General features: G+C 34.3%; 1 protein-coding gene across 1 annotated transcript in view; it reads left to right on the plus strand.

The window, feature by feature from the left end:
* The first annotated feature begins 2373 nt into the window (after positions 1 to 2373).
* LOC117908865 (ATP-dependent zinc metalloprotease FTSH 12, chloroplastic) overlaps positions 2374 to 15345 on the plus strand; it is a 31601-nt gene continuing 18629 nt past the window's right edge. Inside the window, exons 1-10 of the mRNA XM_034822661.1 lie at positions 2374 to 2888; positions 8283 to 8467; positions 8819 to 9042; positions 9891 to 10168; positions 11993 to 12070; positions 12159 to 12401; positions 12485 to 12625; positions 12744 to 12911; positions 13644 to 13756; positions 14618 to 14834. Of these exons, the coding sequence (XP_034678552.1) occupies positions 2448 to 2888; positions 8283 to 8467; positions 8819 to 9042; positions 9891 to 10168; positions 11993 to 12070; positions 12159 to 12401; positions 12485 to 12625; positions 12744 to 12911; positions 13644 to 13756; positions 14618 to 14834 (2088 nt within the window). The 5' untranslated portion in view covers positions 2374 to 2447. The remainder of the gene's footprint in view (positions 2889 to 8282; positions 8468 to 8818; positions 9043 to 9890; positions 10169 to 11992; positions 12071 to 12158; positions 12402 to 12484; positions 12626 to 12743; positions 12912 to 13643; positions 13757 to 14617; positions 14835 to 15345) is intronic.

The raw sequence follows: 15345 nt of genomic DNA on the forward strand, positions 1-15345 counted from the left end.
AAACAATTGAGGATTTAAAAAAAATTATTACTTCAATTTAAAAAAAAAAAATAGATGTGTTTTTTTAGAAAAATAAGGTAAGTTCATGCCTTTTAGGGAAAGAAAAAGGGAAAATAGGGAAAATTAGTAAAAAAATAGTTTAATTTTTTTTAAAAAAAATTGTATTTCACATGAGAAAAATATCTGGATTAGGAATCATGGATTAATGACATGCATTTCCTCAAAATTTATTTTTAAATTTTTTTCTTAAAAAAGGAAGATTAGTAAAAATTAGTATAAATATTTAAAAAAAAAAAAATTGTATTTCACATGAGGAAATTTCCTGGAACATGAATCCAAGGATTGGTGCAACTCTCTTTGTAAAAAATATTTAGTTTCTAAAAAAATTTAAATTAAATTTCATAATAAAAAATTATTAAAAATAGGGAAATTTAGTGAAAATTAGTTTAAATGTTTTAAAAAAATGGATTCATCAGGGGAAAAATAACTATAACATTAATTCATGGTTCTTAAAATTATATGAAACAAAATTTTTTTCAAATTAATAATATTAAATAACATAAAACATAAAAAATTGGACAATAGCATTTGGGTTAGAGTATGTTATAAACTTATAATTGGATGACAATCAAGCCATGTATAACATAGCATAATTAGAAATAATGACATGACATCATTCTAAATCTTGTCAAGGCATCGGAGTTGAAAGCTAATTAGCATGGTTTGTGATATCATGGTACGAGTCTTGGTACATGTCATGACATGAATAATGACATGCCTCATGTATCATGGTAGGAGCTCTAACATCATGACACGAGTTGTGACACGATACTAAAATTATTATACAACATATAAAAAAATAGGATCAAGATATTGAAATGACATGTGAAATTTTTCCTTAAAAGATTATATTATTTTTGAAAAATAGAAAACCTTAATTTTAAGTTATATCTTAAAAAATATTTCAAAATTTTCAAATTTTGATTGATTAATTAATAAAAAGGAGAATTAATAATTTAATTTTCTATATTTAATGTTCTTTTTTATTTAAAACCTTTACAAATCAATTGATCAATTCAAAATATAAAATAAAAATTTTTATTTAGAAAAAAAATGATTTAGAGGATTCAATTTCCATAGTATAATCTTTAATAAAATTGAAGAAATTAACACTTAGCACTCTTTTATTTCTCAGTTTTTATTTATTTTATCGAATTAATGGTAAATAATTAAATATAATATTTAGATTTAGAAAATTTGGATCTTATTTTTATTTTTATTCGAAAATGTAGATGTTAGAATATTTTTTTTTCTATTTGGTTCTAATGGAAAAAATATATATGGAAAAACAAATAAAATATTCAAAATTTATTTATTTCATATTTGGATTTAAAAAATTTGAAGGAGATCATTGGGAAAGAAAATGGAAAGGAAATATAAAAACAAACAAAAAGTGAACATTTAAACTTCATTAATTTCTTTGTTTTCTCATTTATATAAAAATAAATAAATAAATAAATAAATAAAGATTTAAAAACTGCATGCATTTTATAATTATTCTCATTAAATTTCCTTTTCCATTTTTATGCTTTGTATCAAAATCAAATGAGAGGATTTTGCTTCCTTCACCTCCCACCCAACCCCTTTCCCTTGGTCTCTTTGGAGTGGAAAGCAAATGAGCCACCCCAAGCAATCCTATTTCATTTAAATCAATTTCCATCTTGCTAAATAAAAAACCTTAAAACGAGATAGGTTCGATGTATAGGAAATTCTCACATCCATCCTACCCAATTTAAATTTAATTTTTTCTAATTTATTTTTCTTACTTTAAAAATATTAAGTTCTATTAAAAATAAAAGCAATTTATAACTAAATAAATATTATACATATTTATAATTTATTTTTATGAAAAATACTATATATATATATTAAAAAAATCAATTAAAATAAATTTTTATCATTGGGAGACGTAAGGATTGTTTCAACTTAAAAAATTTTAAAATTGATTTATTGATTTGAATTTTTGATTTCTTGTCTCTTAGCTAATAAAACTCAACCAATCCAATATTCTAAGACTTCTATATCTTATTTATAATTATTATTTAATATTTATTATATATTAAAATTAATTTTTAATGCATTCATTTATGTTTTGGTTTTAAATTTTTAATATATATTTTGAACTTCAAAATCAAATTAATTTTAATTACTTTTAAAAGAAAATTATAATCTAAATAAATTCACCTTTGATAAGTTTGGTTTGGTTGTTTATTATTATTATTTTCAAAAGCATGAACAATTTTTTTTCTTTGCCAAACGGCATTTATGCAAGTACAATATACGATGATATAAAGATAAACCCAAAACCCCTTGGAAGCTCATGGCGATTCTCATAGCCTCCGAAACAGGCAGCAGCTGAGACTGAGAAAAACCCAATCCTCTGTGCAATGGACCTCTCAATCCCTCACACGACACCATACCCATTTCACCTTTCTTCTTCGAAGCCACTGTTATTTAATCAAAACTCCTCAAATCTCATTCTCTTCAAGCCACTCTCTTTACCTTCTTCTAATCGCAGAAGATCGCGTCAGTACCACAAAAGACCAGTTTTTGTTGCTGCTTCGTCTGCAAACCCAAGTGGGCCAAATGGGTTTTCTTGGCTCGGTCTGGCTTATTCGATTCAGCGTGGGTCAGAGCGGTTCTGGGTGCAATTTGGGGGTCTGGTGAAGAGGGAAACTGGGTTTGACTTGGAAGATGCTAATTCGAAGGTGAACGAGTTTGTGGGCCGAGTTCGTGGTGCGGGGAAGAGAGGTGAGGATGGGTTGGATCGGTTTAGGACTGAGTTGCTTCCAGAGTTTGTGAATTGGAATCGGTGGGAGCGTTGGAAGGTACTGTTATCATGTATTTCATCCCCTGTTTGGTTGTTCAGAAAGTTTGGGAAAAGTAAAACAAGAAATGTGGTCTAGTCGTCTTAAGCTCTGTTTGATTGCGGAGAAAACAGAGGAAAATGAAAATTTTGAACTGTATATGTTCTGTTTATGGAAAAAAGAGAGTATATTTTTCACTTTCTTTTTCCCCTTCTTATATAGCAACCAAATGGACACGATTTGCTGTTTTTTTAAGCTTCTTTTGATTATTCATTTGATTTTCCAATGAAAATGACATGCTTTTCCTTTAAGAATTTGAAGGCATAAAACTTATCATCCTCATGATTTTGCCCTGCAGGAGGGAAATTGAATCCTCCTAGTGTAATAATAAATACCTCCTCCCAGTTCTAATTAATATCCAAAGGGATTTCACCAGTCTGTTAGGTTGATGCCAACCAATGAAGCCTATGCAGAGTCATCAGTATGTGTAACGGTTAATACTGCTATTCGTGCTGGTGACCTTCTGATGATGAATTGAAATACGACTACATTGTATGCAAGTGAGGGTTTTTTAGAGTATGTGTATTTTGGATAAAAGGTTCTTTTTGGATAGTGCAGGCTTAATTCCCACAATATTGTTTTTGCCTTGTGGATAGAAGCTTCTTTAGATTGTCCATCTCTTCGACACCATTAGACAGGTGAACTGAGGTTTTAACCAAGCTTTCATTGAATATGCTCAAGAAAAAAATGAAGTTTTCTTTGTGCACATGGTAGGAAAATCACTAAGGAAGTTTTGAGAGGATTATCGAGTAGAGTTAAGAGGGGTGCCTGATTGATGGCTTTTTTGGATGATTGGAAGCATCCAAGGCTCTCCATTTACAGTTTTCAGATAATGTACCTTTTCTGTGACGCCCTGTTATGATCAAGTTAGGTTTTCATTATCACATGATGTATTCTTAGAGGTTTTGGAGCAGTATGGGGTGTCAGAATAGATCTAGGCAAGTCTTGAGCTAATTTCTGGTGAGTGATGTGCATAATTTGGTTTTGGCAGGAAACTTTGGCTGTAAGGATGAAAACCTTATTTGTCTCTGGTTAAACTTTGGTGCCACATTTAAGTCAAAAATCAGTTTAGGAACCATACTATTGTCAAAAGAAGATAAAATGGTTCTATTAAGGAGTTCATGGACCAACTTTCCTGCATAAAATGGTTCTTCTCCTTTTCCTCATTGTAATTTTAGTAATGGGAAAAAGGGAGAAAAATTTCGCTGTGAGATTTCTCATGGTAGGAAAACTGTAGGAGTTCAAGGATCATTTGTTTGGTTGGTCCAGGCTAGTGAGCTTAGGGAAGGTGGGGATCTTGAAATCAGGTTCATCAGTTCCTGGAATGTAGCACTTTCACTTAAGAGGTTGTGGTGATGTTGTAGAACAGAAGAGGTGGTGAAATGTTATCGTAATGAGAACATTACCAATAAAAATGGGTGTGTGTCATGACATACAATTGTGGTCCATAGAAAGCAAGTATTAAATCTAGTTCTCCAATTAATAAAGGAGTTTCATTGGTGGTTTCGGAATGGTGGTTTCTTATGATATTTTTGGATAATGTATGATACAGCTGAACTCCCATTATGACTGGAACCTGTCCTGGTGAATGATTATTATTACTACTTTTTTTCGATAGGCAATGAAAGTGAATATATTAATTGTGCCTCAAGACAGGCACAACAAAATATACATGATGTATATAATATAGGCCAAAAGGCAAAACAAGAACAGAGAAAACAAAAAACAAGCTCCTTCTCCTTATTTCAACCACTGCCAATCTACAAAGCCTATCATGAATATTGATTGATGGTCTGTGTATAGCTAGCTTAACCCATTCCAAAAAGGTCATGATCATGGGTGGCAGTGGACAAGGAATATTAGTGAATGACTATGGATGGCCATTTTTCATATGATATCTCAAGACAACTTATACCTGTCATGAAGTTGGCAGGCTTTGCTTGGTCCCAATTTTGTTAATATCATAATTGTGCACCATGAGAACCTGGTTAGTAAGCACCCTGTGTTGGGTTTAAGGCACATCCCAGTTTACTTGTTTTGAGTCTTTTGACCCACTTAACAACTGTGTGTGTTAAGTTGTTTACCACATGAATGCTTATGACTGTTTTAAGCCTTTGACTTTGGATTTTATGTAAATGTTTGTAAAAATTGAGAATAATACAATTGTATATTCAATCGTGTATATTTTACATAATCGGGTCCCTATTTAACATATACACAGAGAGCAAAATATGGAAATATAAAAATCAAACCAAACATTTAGCCTAAATATTAGATCTAATTGGGGCATCAATCTTCTACCACAATATCCTCCAAATCACCCCTCAAATCATACGGGATTTCCACAATGTTACCTGAGAAGAGTTACTGCAAGAATTAAATCACAATACATATATAGGTTGATAGCTTATACAAGTTATTTGAGACTACTCATGTTGTTTAGTTGTGCATCCAACTATGAGCTATTTATTTAACAGGTTGTTAGTGATTTGCATTCAGATAGGCACTTTTTTTCCCCTATAGCTGTCTCTCCAAATGACATAAGGATGAGAATTGTTTCTTTTTAATTTTTTTTTTTTTTTTTGATTTCCTACTCTTGTAGCAAGTAGCTTCCGATTCAATTAATATCATGCTCAATAGGTGCCTGACTCTCCCTTCCCTTATTGTAGCCACTGTAGTCTCTGTGCAATCTTCATTGCCATCATTCCATCTTACATGCTTCAATGCTGCTGTCCTTCTTACAATATTCACCTCTTGCTCTCTCTCTCTCTCTCTCTGCTTTCATTTTGCAAAGCTTTGGGTCAATTGTCAAAAACCCATTTTGAGATCAGCTTTGTTTGTTTGGCTTTGTTTTCGCTTGTTTCAGTTTTTGTTGTAAGATTGGGTTGACTGGGCTTACATTAGAGTCTGAAAAATGAGTTTGTTTTTATGTTAATAGAGTGAAAGATTGATTTTTTTTTTCTTCCCCTTTTTGAGATTGGGTTAATCAGATTACAATATTGGAGTCTAAGATAGAGGTTTTTGTTTAGATATCTCTCTTTGTTAATTAGAGTCAAGGATTGACTTCTTTTGTTTGAGAGAAAATGAGATCATAGCTGTTTTAATCTTCTTTGGTGAAGAAAATGGAACAATAAAAGTTTTCTGAATTTAAGTATTTCATTGTTGAGAACTTATGAAAAATTGAGAGCTTGTGAAAAAAATAATTAATGGAAAAAAGAACAGTAGTATAAACTCAAAATTTTTTCATTTTCTTTCATATATTGGAAAAGAACACAAAGGTTTCATTTGTTTGGTTGACTGACTGTCCTAACCTGCCTTATGTTGACCTGGGGATAAGAATATGGTTTTGCCACACCGGGGTTTTACTTGGAAATGGGTTAGATGAGTCACTTTAGGGGGCAGGGCCAGGAAAGGCATGGCCCATCCCAAATCTGCCCCATTGCTATCCCTACATGACAAGAACGTGTAGTGTAGGCCATGTGGTTGCATTCATTCTTAAAAACCTTTAGAATTGGATGACCCCAGGGTATAGTTCAGCAGCAATGCCCTTTGGCAATGAACCAAAGGTTTTGAGTTTGAAGGTCCACAGTATTTAAGTGGTACGGTGTAGAGGGGTCGTCTATATGGCCTGGGTTTTGTTCCACCTGTAGTTGGATTACCCGCCTCACTATCAGGAAAGGAAAAAAAAAAGAACAAGAATTGGATATTGGAAAATTTGGAGATGTTCCTGGGAAGTTTTTGTGGTTTGTAATTGGGCCTAATGCATGAAAATTATAATAGCTTGGTGTGGGATTACTCTAGAATTATTACACTAAAGTTCTCTCCATTGTTGGAAGGCATCCTCAAGCTAACTACTAGCAATAGCCATGCTACTTTTAGGGCTCCTAAAGTTCTTGAATTGCTCTATTCCTAAGCTATTACATGAAGCCATCTAGGATCCACAATTCTTTTATTGTAAATACCTCCCTAAGCAAGATGGTAGCTCCTCTCCTAAAGCTATTGCTCCTAAAGCACTAGCCAGAGCTAAAAGCAAAAGCAAATCTAGTAGCCTGCCACTGCTATCTCTTCCTATATGGCATAGCTTCCAAATAGCCCAAAAGCTATTGTCCTTTAGAGCTTCCACCCACTCTATGGTGAATCAAAGGACCTATTAGAACAGCTAAGGTAGTAGCCTTAGAGTTAGCTGGTAGCAGCTAGGAATTGAGCTTTCAAGCTTATTCTTTTGGTTTCATTCAGCTGTAGCTGATCTGGATTAAAAGCCTGTAGCAACTTGGAGCACATTCAATTGAACTCGCTAAGGGAGCTGTCTTACCCAACAATGTTACAGGATCTCAACATTGGCCAATGAGGAGATTAGGCAGCAGTTGAAATTGCTGCTTGAAAAGGGTCATGGTTGGACCAGTACTTCCTCTTGTGCCTTGCCCCGATCTCTAAATGGTCTTGGTGCCAAAGAACGCTGGGACCTACATTTAGCAGTGCAGTGCCTAGTTGACATTCATGCATTGCATGGTTACAGGGACCTTTGGTACTGGGTTTTATGAGCGTGGCCTTCTCTATATATGGCTTTACACTTGCAGATACTTTAAGAGCCTAGTTTTTTGTATTCTTTGTGCACCTTTTACATGGATTCTTTTAGATGTAATGAATCAGCTTAAGTTTTGCTTTCAGAAAAGAAAAACAAAAGGAAAGAAGGAAAAAGGAAGTGCTCTGTTAGATGCAGACATGCAAACAACCATGAAAGGGCTAAACATATGCTAGGCAGGGTAATGGATGACAGGTTTATATGTAGGCAAAACTAAGAAAATTAAATGAACTGTCATGCTGTATGGGACAAAAACTCATCCTTTTGAAATGATTAATATAAATCTATTGAAAAAATGTATTTGTGCTGACAAAACTCTGCATTTTGTCCGTTTCTCTAAATTTTAAGCAGACTTTTGTGCTTTTTTATTTTTATGTTATATGGAAAAGGGCAGGGGGTGGGGTGGGTTATAATGTGGTTTCCTTTTAAATCGTGCTTGCTCTGGATCTTGTTATTCCTTATCTTTTCTATAATTAATATTGTTATTTCATAATCATTGTGTGAATGAATTCTACTTTAGACTTAATCCCTACTTACAGATATGCCTGTATCTTCTGTTAGTGTTAGGTTAATGATCATGTTTTGTGTACTGTCCTCTTCCCATGCCCTTTTTGGCCTATATATTGTCCTGTGGGGGCGCCTTCAATTTGAAAAGCTCATACACACAATTTAATTAAATGCTTTACTGAGTTGACTTTAGCTGTTCCTTAGTCATTCCTTATGCATCTTTTATTGATAAGCTGAAGAACAATGTAGTTGTTTGTTGTTTTCAGGATCTCAAGAATTGGGAAGCTAAACGAATTGGCGCCCTGATTCTCTATACATTTGTTGTGATAATATCTTTTCGAGGTATATATTTGGCATTTCAAGCCCCTCGTCTAGATCGTCAAAGAAAAGAGGTCACAGAGGCTTATATGGAGGCACTGATTCCTGAGCCATCTCCAAGTAATATTAGAAAGTATGTGTTCTCTCATTCCATCTGCGAATACAAATCTACAATGATATTCATATGGCATAACAAGGTGTTAACATCAAATTTTTATTTGAAACATTTGAGAGTGCAGTTCTCATTTCAATATATGATCAATCTACAGTGATAAACCATTAATTATCTTATAGCATATCAAGGTGTTAATATTTGGTTTGTACATGAGGTGTTTGGTTTTGGGGTTGCATTGATATTGTTTTTTCCTCTTTTTCTTCTTTTCTTTGGCTCACTTTTATTTTCTTGTGGTCGAAAGATGGCTCATCCTTCTTCGTATACTCTCTATTCTATTGTGGATAATATTTCCTTTTTCTTATATTGCAGGTTTAAAAAGGGCATGTGGAGGAAGACAATACCTAAAGGTCTGAAAATGAAGAAATTCATTGAAAGACCTGATGGAACCTTAATTCATGATAGTTCTTATGTTGGGGAAGATGCATGGAGTGATGATCCAGAGCCTCAGGACAATGTGAATCAAATTATTGACAGTAATGTAAAATTAAATGCAGAAGTAAAGAAAGAACTGAAGGAGGACTTGGGCATTTCAGGTTGGTTTATCTCTTTCTCTTTCTCTGGGCATATATAAGTTTTTACCCATGACAAAGAACTTTTTAACTTTTTAATGGGGCCTATGTTTTTTAAGCTTTATATCCTTTTATGCTTGCCTCTCCTGCCAAAATCAATCTGATTTGAGTTTAAGAGCTGCCTAATCCATAAAACACTCTAGATTGGAGGTTTTCCTCAATGATGTCTTTCTGGATTGGACTGCTATTGATTTATGATCAATAATTTCATACTTGGGATTTGGTATGCATGACATGAAAGGGAAGGATGGAGCATTGTGAAACATGGTACCAGCAAAAAATTTCTGGACTTTTTCTTGCTATCTTAAATTTTAAACACTTACAGATTCCTAGGACATGTGTGTTTGGCAGATTTTTCTCATATATAAACTACATCTGATCTTTGTGAAATTTGTTCTCCAAGTAATAAAGACCTTCATTTCCCTGGTATTGGCAAAAATGTGAAGTTATTTGTAACTGACATGATGTAAAAAATAAACTGATCGGTCTAGTAAATTGATTGTTTCTTTGGGATAACGTAATTATTATTGGATTTTTTTTCACATCTCTAATTAGAACTTCCTTCAATTGAGCAAGAGATAGGAAGAAGAAATAAAGAAAATACAAAATAGTGTTGTGATTCATTCCCCAAGGGGGTAGCTTTGGAGTACATGGCTTTTCAGGGCCTTGTCCAACTGCTGCTTTGATTGAATACAACGTAACTGTAAGCTGTTCCAGAAATATTATACTGTTGTAAAATTAAGTTAATTCTATAATAATATTGTATATATTGTTTAACTCCTTATGACTATCTTTTCATGTTTCCTTGATAGGTAAAGATCAACAAAATAGTGGAACATGGCGTGAAAGGCTTAATACATGGAAGGAAATTCTCAAGAAGGATAAGTTAAAGGAGGATTTAGAATCCTTAAATGCCAAATATGCAGTTGAATTTGACATGAAAGAAGTGGAAAACAGCCTTCGCAAGGATGTGGTAGAAAAGGTACCAGAGTCAAATGGGACTAGAGCACTGTGGATTTCCAAGAGATGGTGGCGCTATCGTCCTAAACTTCCCTATACTTACTTTCTTCAGAAACTTGATAGCTCTGAGGTAAAATTGTTCTTCTCCATTCCCATCCATATATTTTCTCTCTTCATGAGTAGTCACTAATGTGTTGTTGCTTGGTCTTCCAAGAATTTCCAGCCCTTTTAATGGTCCCACTGGGTTCAGAATTTACCATATTTAGCTTTCCTTAGTTTCTAAATGGTAGTGCATGTTGCGCTCTGGTATTCAAAGGGCATGTGACGATCTAATTAAGCCAATGTGAAATTTCTTATTTTTGCACAGCTCCACAACTTTATTTTTTTTTTATAGGTAAGCAAAAGATGCATTAAAAGTGCCAAGAAGAGCGCACCAAAGTACACAGGACATATGCAATGATTACTTGGAGATGGCTAAAAAATAAAGGGATAACAAAAAACTACTCCCTCCCTTAGTGAGAACCCAATGAATCAATAAAGTCACATAAGGACATAGGGTCTATAGCTATGTACAACTTGGTCCAAGAAAACAAGTTACAAAAGAACAAGTTTTTTAGTCTTAGGACAGAGAGCTCCTTGTTTTCAAACGATCTTTTATTTCTCTCATTCCAAATTATCCAAAAAAGACATAAAGGAGTTACCCCCCACACTTTTTTCCATTTTCTTCTAACACAGGGTTCATTCCAGCCTAACAAAGTCTCTCTTACTGAGAAAGACAACACTCAACAAGCACTGAAGAGAGAGAACAAAAGCTGCCACAAAGCCATTGCTATACCACAATGAAGCAAGATATGGTCAATTGACTCCTCTTGAATAAGGCAAAGGAAGCATCTGTTAGCCAGGGACCACTCTCTCCTTTGTAGGCAATCTAAAGTCAAAACTTTACCCCACGAAGCCTTCCAAGTAAAGAAACTTGCCCGAGTTGGAACCCAAGAGTTCCAAACAACAGCCTTTGGGAAAGGGGTAGAACTCCCAGGCTCTGGACAGGCATAAAGGGACTTCATAGAGAAGGAACTACTCTTTGTATCCAGCCATAAAACCCTTATCTTCTACTCCCCCATTCACCTTCTTATCCTGAAGCCTCAAAAGAAAACGCTCCACAGCATCAATCTCCCAATCGTTTAGGTTCCTAGAGAAACTAGGAGTCCAACAACCACTAAAATTAGATTGATTCCACAGATCTGCCACCCACGCCTCCTTTAAGCTAGCTAAGGCAAATAAGGAGGGGAAAAAAGTGCACATCGGCATCAGCTCATCACCACACCACCTATTTGCCCAAAACTCAACTCTCCTTTGAGTTCTTCATGTTTCATTGATCAGATATTTTTAGATGTGAAATTCATTCACACATTCTTTTTGCAAATGGGTGACTGCATGTTTTGCTCAGGTATTGTAGTATGTGCATAAAGATCAAATTAACCTATTGTAAAACTTTTATCTTAAACTTCTCAATAATTTCACGTGGAATTCTCGTTTTCCAAACTCATCTTTAGATCTGATATTCCATTTGTCCATTATCTTAAACTTCTCAATAACTTTATGTGGAACTCTTGTTTGCCAAACTCATCTTTGGATTTGATACTCCAACTGTCCATTTCATGCTTATGTGTCCCCTTGATCAGATATTGGCAGGTATTCAGTCCAAAAAATTCACATTTCTTTCATAAAAAATTAAAACCAAACCATGATTTAAATCATGGGTGGACAGGTCTTTATCCCTGATCAACTTGATTTATGGCATGTATGATAGGATGACTGGTAGGCTTTAGGAAATGTACACCTGATGCAGAGAGTTATTGGACAGTGTAAGAAAAGAGCCACAAGGGTTTATCCTTATCATGCATCCGAAGGATTTGGCAGGCAATTACTGATGGTTTAGATTCCTTGTGAACAGGTTGCTGCAATTGTCTTCACTGAGGATCTGAAAAAATTGTATGTAACAATGAGAGAAGGATTTCCCTTAGAATACATCGTAAGTGTGATATCTCAATATTAACGCCAAAACTTTACCAGATGTCTCTTTGGCAGCAGATCTCTTTGATATAATTTTTATTTTGTAGGTTGATATTCCCCTTGACCCACACTTGTTTGAGATGATCTCAAGCTCTGGAGTTGAAGTAGATCTCCTTCAGAGGCGACAAATCCATTACATTTTTAAAGTTGTGATTGCATTGGTACCTGGAATATTGATCTTGTGGTGTATAAGAGAGTCTGTGATGCTTCTTCATGTTACTTCAAAGCGCTTTCTATATAAAAAGTATAATCAACTATTTGATATGGCTTATGCAGAAAACTTTATCCTGGTAAAACTGTGGCTCTTTGGAGTTTTTCCTTCCAACAATTTGAATTCCTGAAACGATCTTTCTGACAATTAGCTTTCATGCAGCCAGTTGGAGATGTTGGTGAAACAAAATCAATGTACAAAGAAGTAGTATTAGGGGGTGATGTTTGGGACCTTCTGGACGAGTTAATGATTTATATGGGAAACCCCATGCAGTACTATGAAAGAGGTGTACCATTTGTCCGGGTAATTATTTTCTACTTTCTTTTTAAAACAATAAAGTTATAATAGAAATGCTTGTGAAAGATAGATTTAAATTTTATTTCATAGAAATAAACTGTTTAATGAATAATGTGAATGACAGGGGGTTCTTCTCTCTGGTCCTCCGGGCACAGGAAAAACTCTTTTTGCACGGACGCTTGCAAAGGAAAGTGGGATGCCCTTTGTCTTTGCATCTGGTGCAGAGTTCACAGATAGTGAAAAAAGTGGTGCAGCAAGGATTAATGAAATGTTTTCAATTGCAAGGAGAAACGTAAGCACCCTTTCTTTAATTCAAACGTGCAATATCAAAACTGAGTAAAATTTGTATTTCATCAAAAGATTCTTTAGTAGATGTTGTATTTCTTGGTAAGAGTTAGACTTAGTGCTCGTAAAGGAGGAAGCACACTGCTATTGTGCTCATTTAATCATGCAAAATTATTAGATACAAATACTACATATAGGGTACTAGCATCTTCAAATTAGTATGAATTGTTTCGGGTGTATGGTTGGTTTACATGAGTGCTGCTAGTTAATTTTATATTGAAGCATTAGGAATTCTTAGGTCTGAGAGCTGCAAGTGCACTTTTGGTCAACACTTAATTACTAAAAGAAAAAATTATAAAGGTTGTATTAATCAAAACCACTGCTGCTTCTCCATTCTTTCCTTTGGTTATTTGAATCTTAAAAAACTTTCCTTCTCACTTTTCTCCCATGTAGTGGACCAAGAGGGCTACAGTATGAATGGGGATGTGTTGTGTAAAATAAGATTAGAAACCAAGGGTAGGCCAACCAGTCCATCCAAAACTGATATAACTTTTTAATTTGATCTAATATGATCATTACCATTGTAATGCTGGGTAAAAACAAAATGAAAGCACTTATTGAATCTACTCTTAAAACTCATCTTCACCATCCATGCTTTTTTATTTTATTCTCTCCTTTAGTGCTGTTCTTTAACTTTAAGAAAAGAAAGATTGCCATCATTGATATATTGGCTTTGCAGGCTCCTTGTTTTGTATTTGTGGATGAAATTGATGCTATTGCTGGAAGGCATGCAAGGAAAGATCCACGAAGAAAGGCAACATTTGAGGCTTTGATAGCACAGCTTGAGGGAGAGTAAGTGAATTTGTTTTATCCTGTGAGGTGTGTGTGACACACCAAACATAAATTTGTGAAGGCCCAATCTTCTGAAGGCCCTTCATTGTGTTGGAGAACAACCTACAGAGTGAAGTTCATATATAGCTTCAAATCAGGTCAATCTGAAATCATGCATGTGATGTTTTTGGGGTTGATGACTGTTAGATATTGTTATTTTTGTTCTCAACTGGTTTTGTGGGGAAAACAAACCTTTTGGGAGATAGAGCACCATGGCATGACCATATCTTTTCCTTGAACCCTTCCCTTAATTAATAGGGTTCAATATTTGCTTGTAAAGAACTGGAAAAAACACATAAAAAATCCTAAAAAGATGAAAAATGAAAGATCTTAGACCATCTCATGCTTAATATCTGTAAAACAAATATGAATTGAATCTGTACTTTTTTCTATATGATTTGAAGAATACAATCTGATATTTATAGCCTATACAAGATGCATTCAAAAGGAAACTATACAATTGTCAACCTAATCTAGAATAAGAATTAAATCAGAATTGCAAGTCACAATCCCAGATTTTGCTCCTAAAATAACGAGATTGAGTGAATCAAATCTCCTAAAATAATGCAATTCTCAACAATATCAAATGAAATGGATATGTTAATATTTTTCACATACAAATGTAACTAATTGCTAAAACACGTTTTATGCCTGAATGTTTTATTTTCATGGTACCTTGGGAGGTTAATTAACTTTGAATATAAAGACAGCTTACTAGTTGATCTTTCAGTTCTATCTTTTGAAGTAAAGCCACTGTATTATGCTTTCTTGCACTCATCATCTTCTAAATGGATTCTTATAAGATTTTATGACCAAATATAGGAAGGAAAAAACTGGTGTTGATCGGTTTTCACTTAGACAAGCTGTGATATTCATCTGTGCTACCAATCGACCAGATGAATTGGACCTAGAATTTGTTCGTTCTGGACGCATTGACCGTCGGCTGTACATTGGTTTACCTGATGCAAAGCAGCGGGTACAAATTTTTGGTGTGCACAGTGCAGGAAAACAGCTTGCTGAAGATGTGGACTTTGGAAAAGTAAGTGATTGGTATTATTTGTTTTTGATATCTCTATTATGGTTGCACTTTAGAGGCATCACAGCAACTTGATCAGATTGGCAATTCAAAGCCTTACCACCGCAGTTAGAAACACAGAGCACAATCATGAGTGCACGAGATAGGAGCATATTTTAACAAGAATGAAGGACATTCTTAGTGTTGAAGCTGTGTCTCAAATCAACATTAGATACATTGTTTGCCCTTACTTGGAAACTTAAGCTTTTAGGTTAAATTGGTGGTTTAATACAATATCAGAGCCCTATTTTACAAAAGGTCATGAGTTCAAAACTGATTGCTGTTTATCTTGCCTCATTTTATTGAATCCAAGTGCAAGCATAAAAAAGTTGCTAGCCCTAATCAGCTTGATATATTTTGTTGACTCACTACCTAATAACTTAAAACTTTTTGATCAAATTGGAAGCTCAACACTTTTACAAATATGCCTCATAAACTTATTTCATAGAAAGTTGTATACTTTTGATAATATGAA

The sequence above is a fragment of the Vitis riparia genome, chromosome 19, assembly GCF_004353265.1.
Source record: "Vitis riparia cultivar Riparia Gloire de Montpellier isolate 1030 chromosome 19, EGFV_Vit.rip_1.0, whole genome shotgun sequence".
Classification (NCBI taxonomy): Eukaryota; Viridiplantae; Streptophyta; class Magnoliopsida; order Vitales; family Vitaceae; genus Vitis; species Vitis riparia.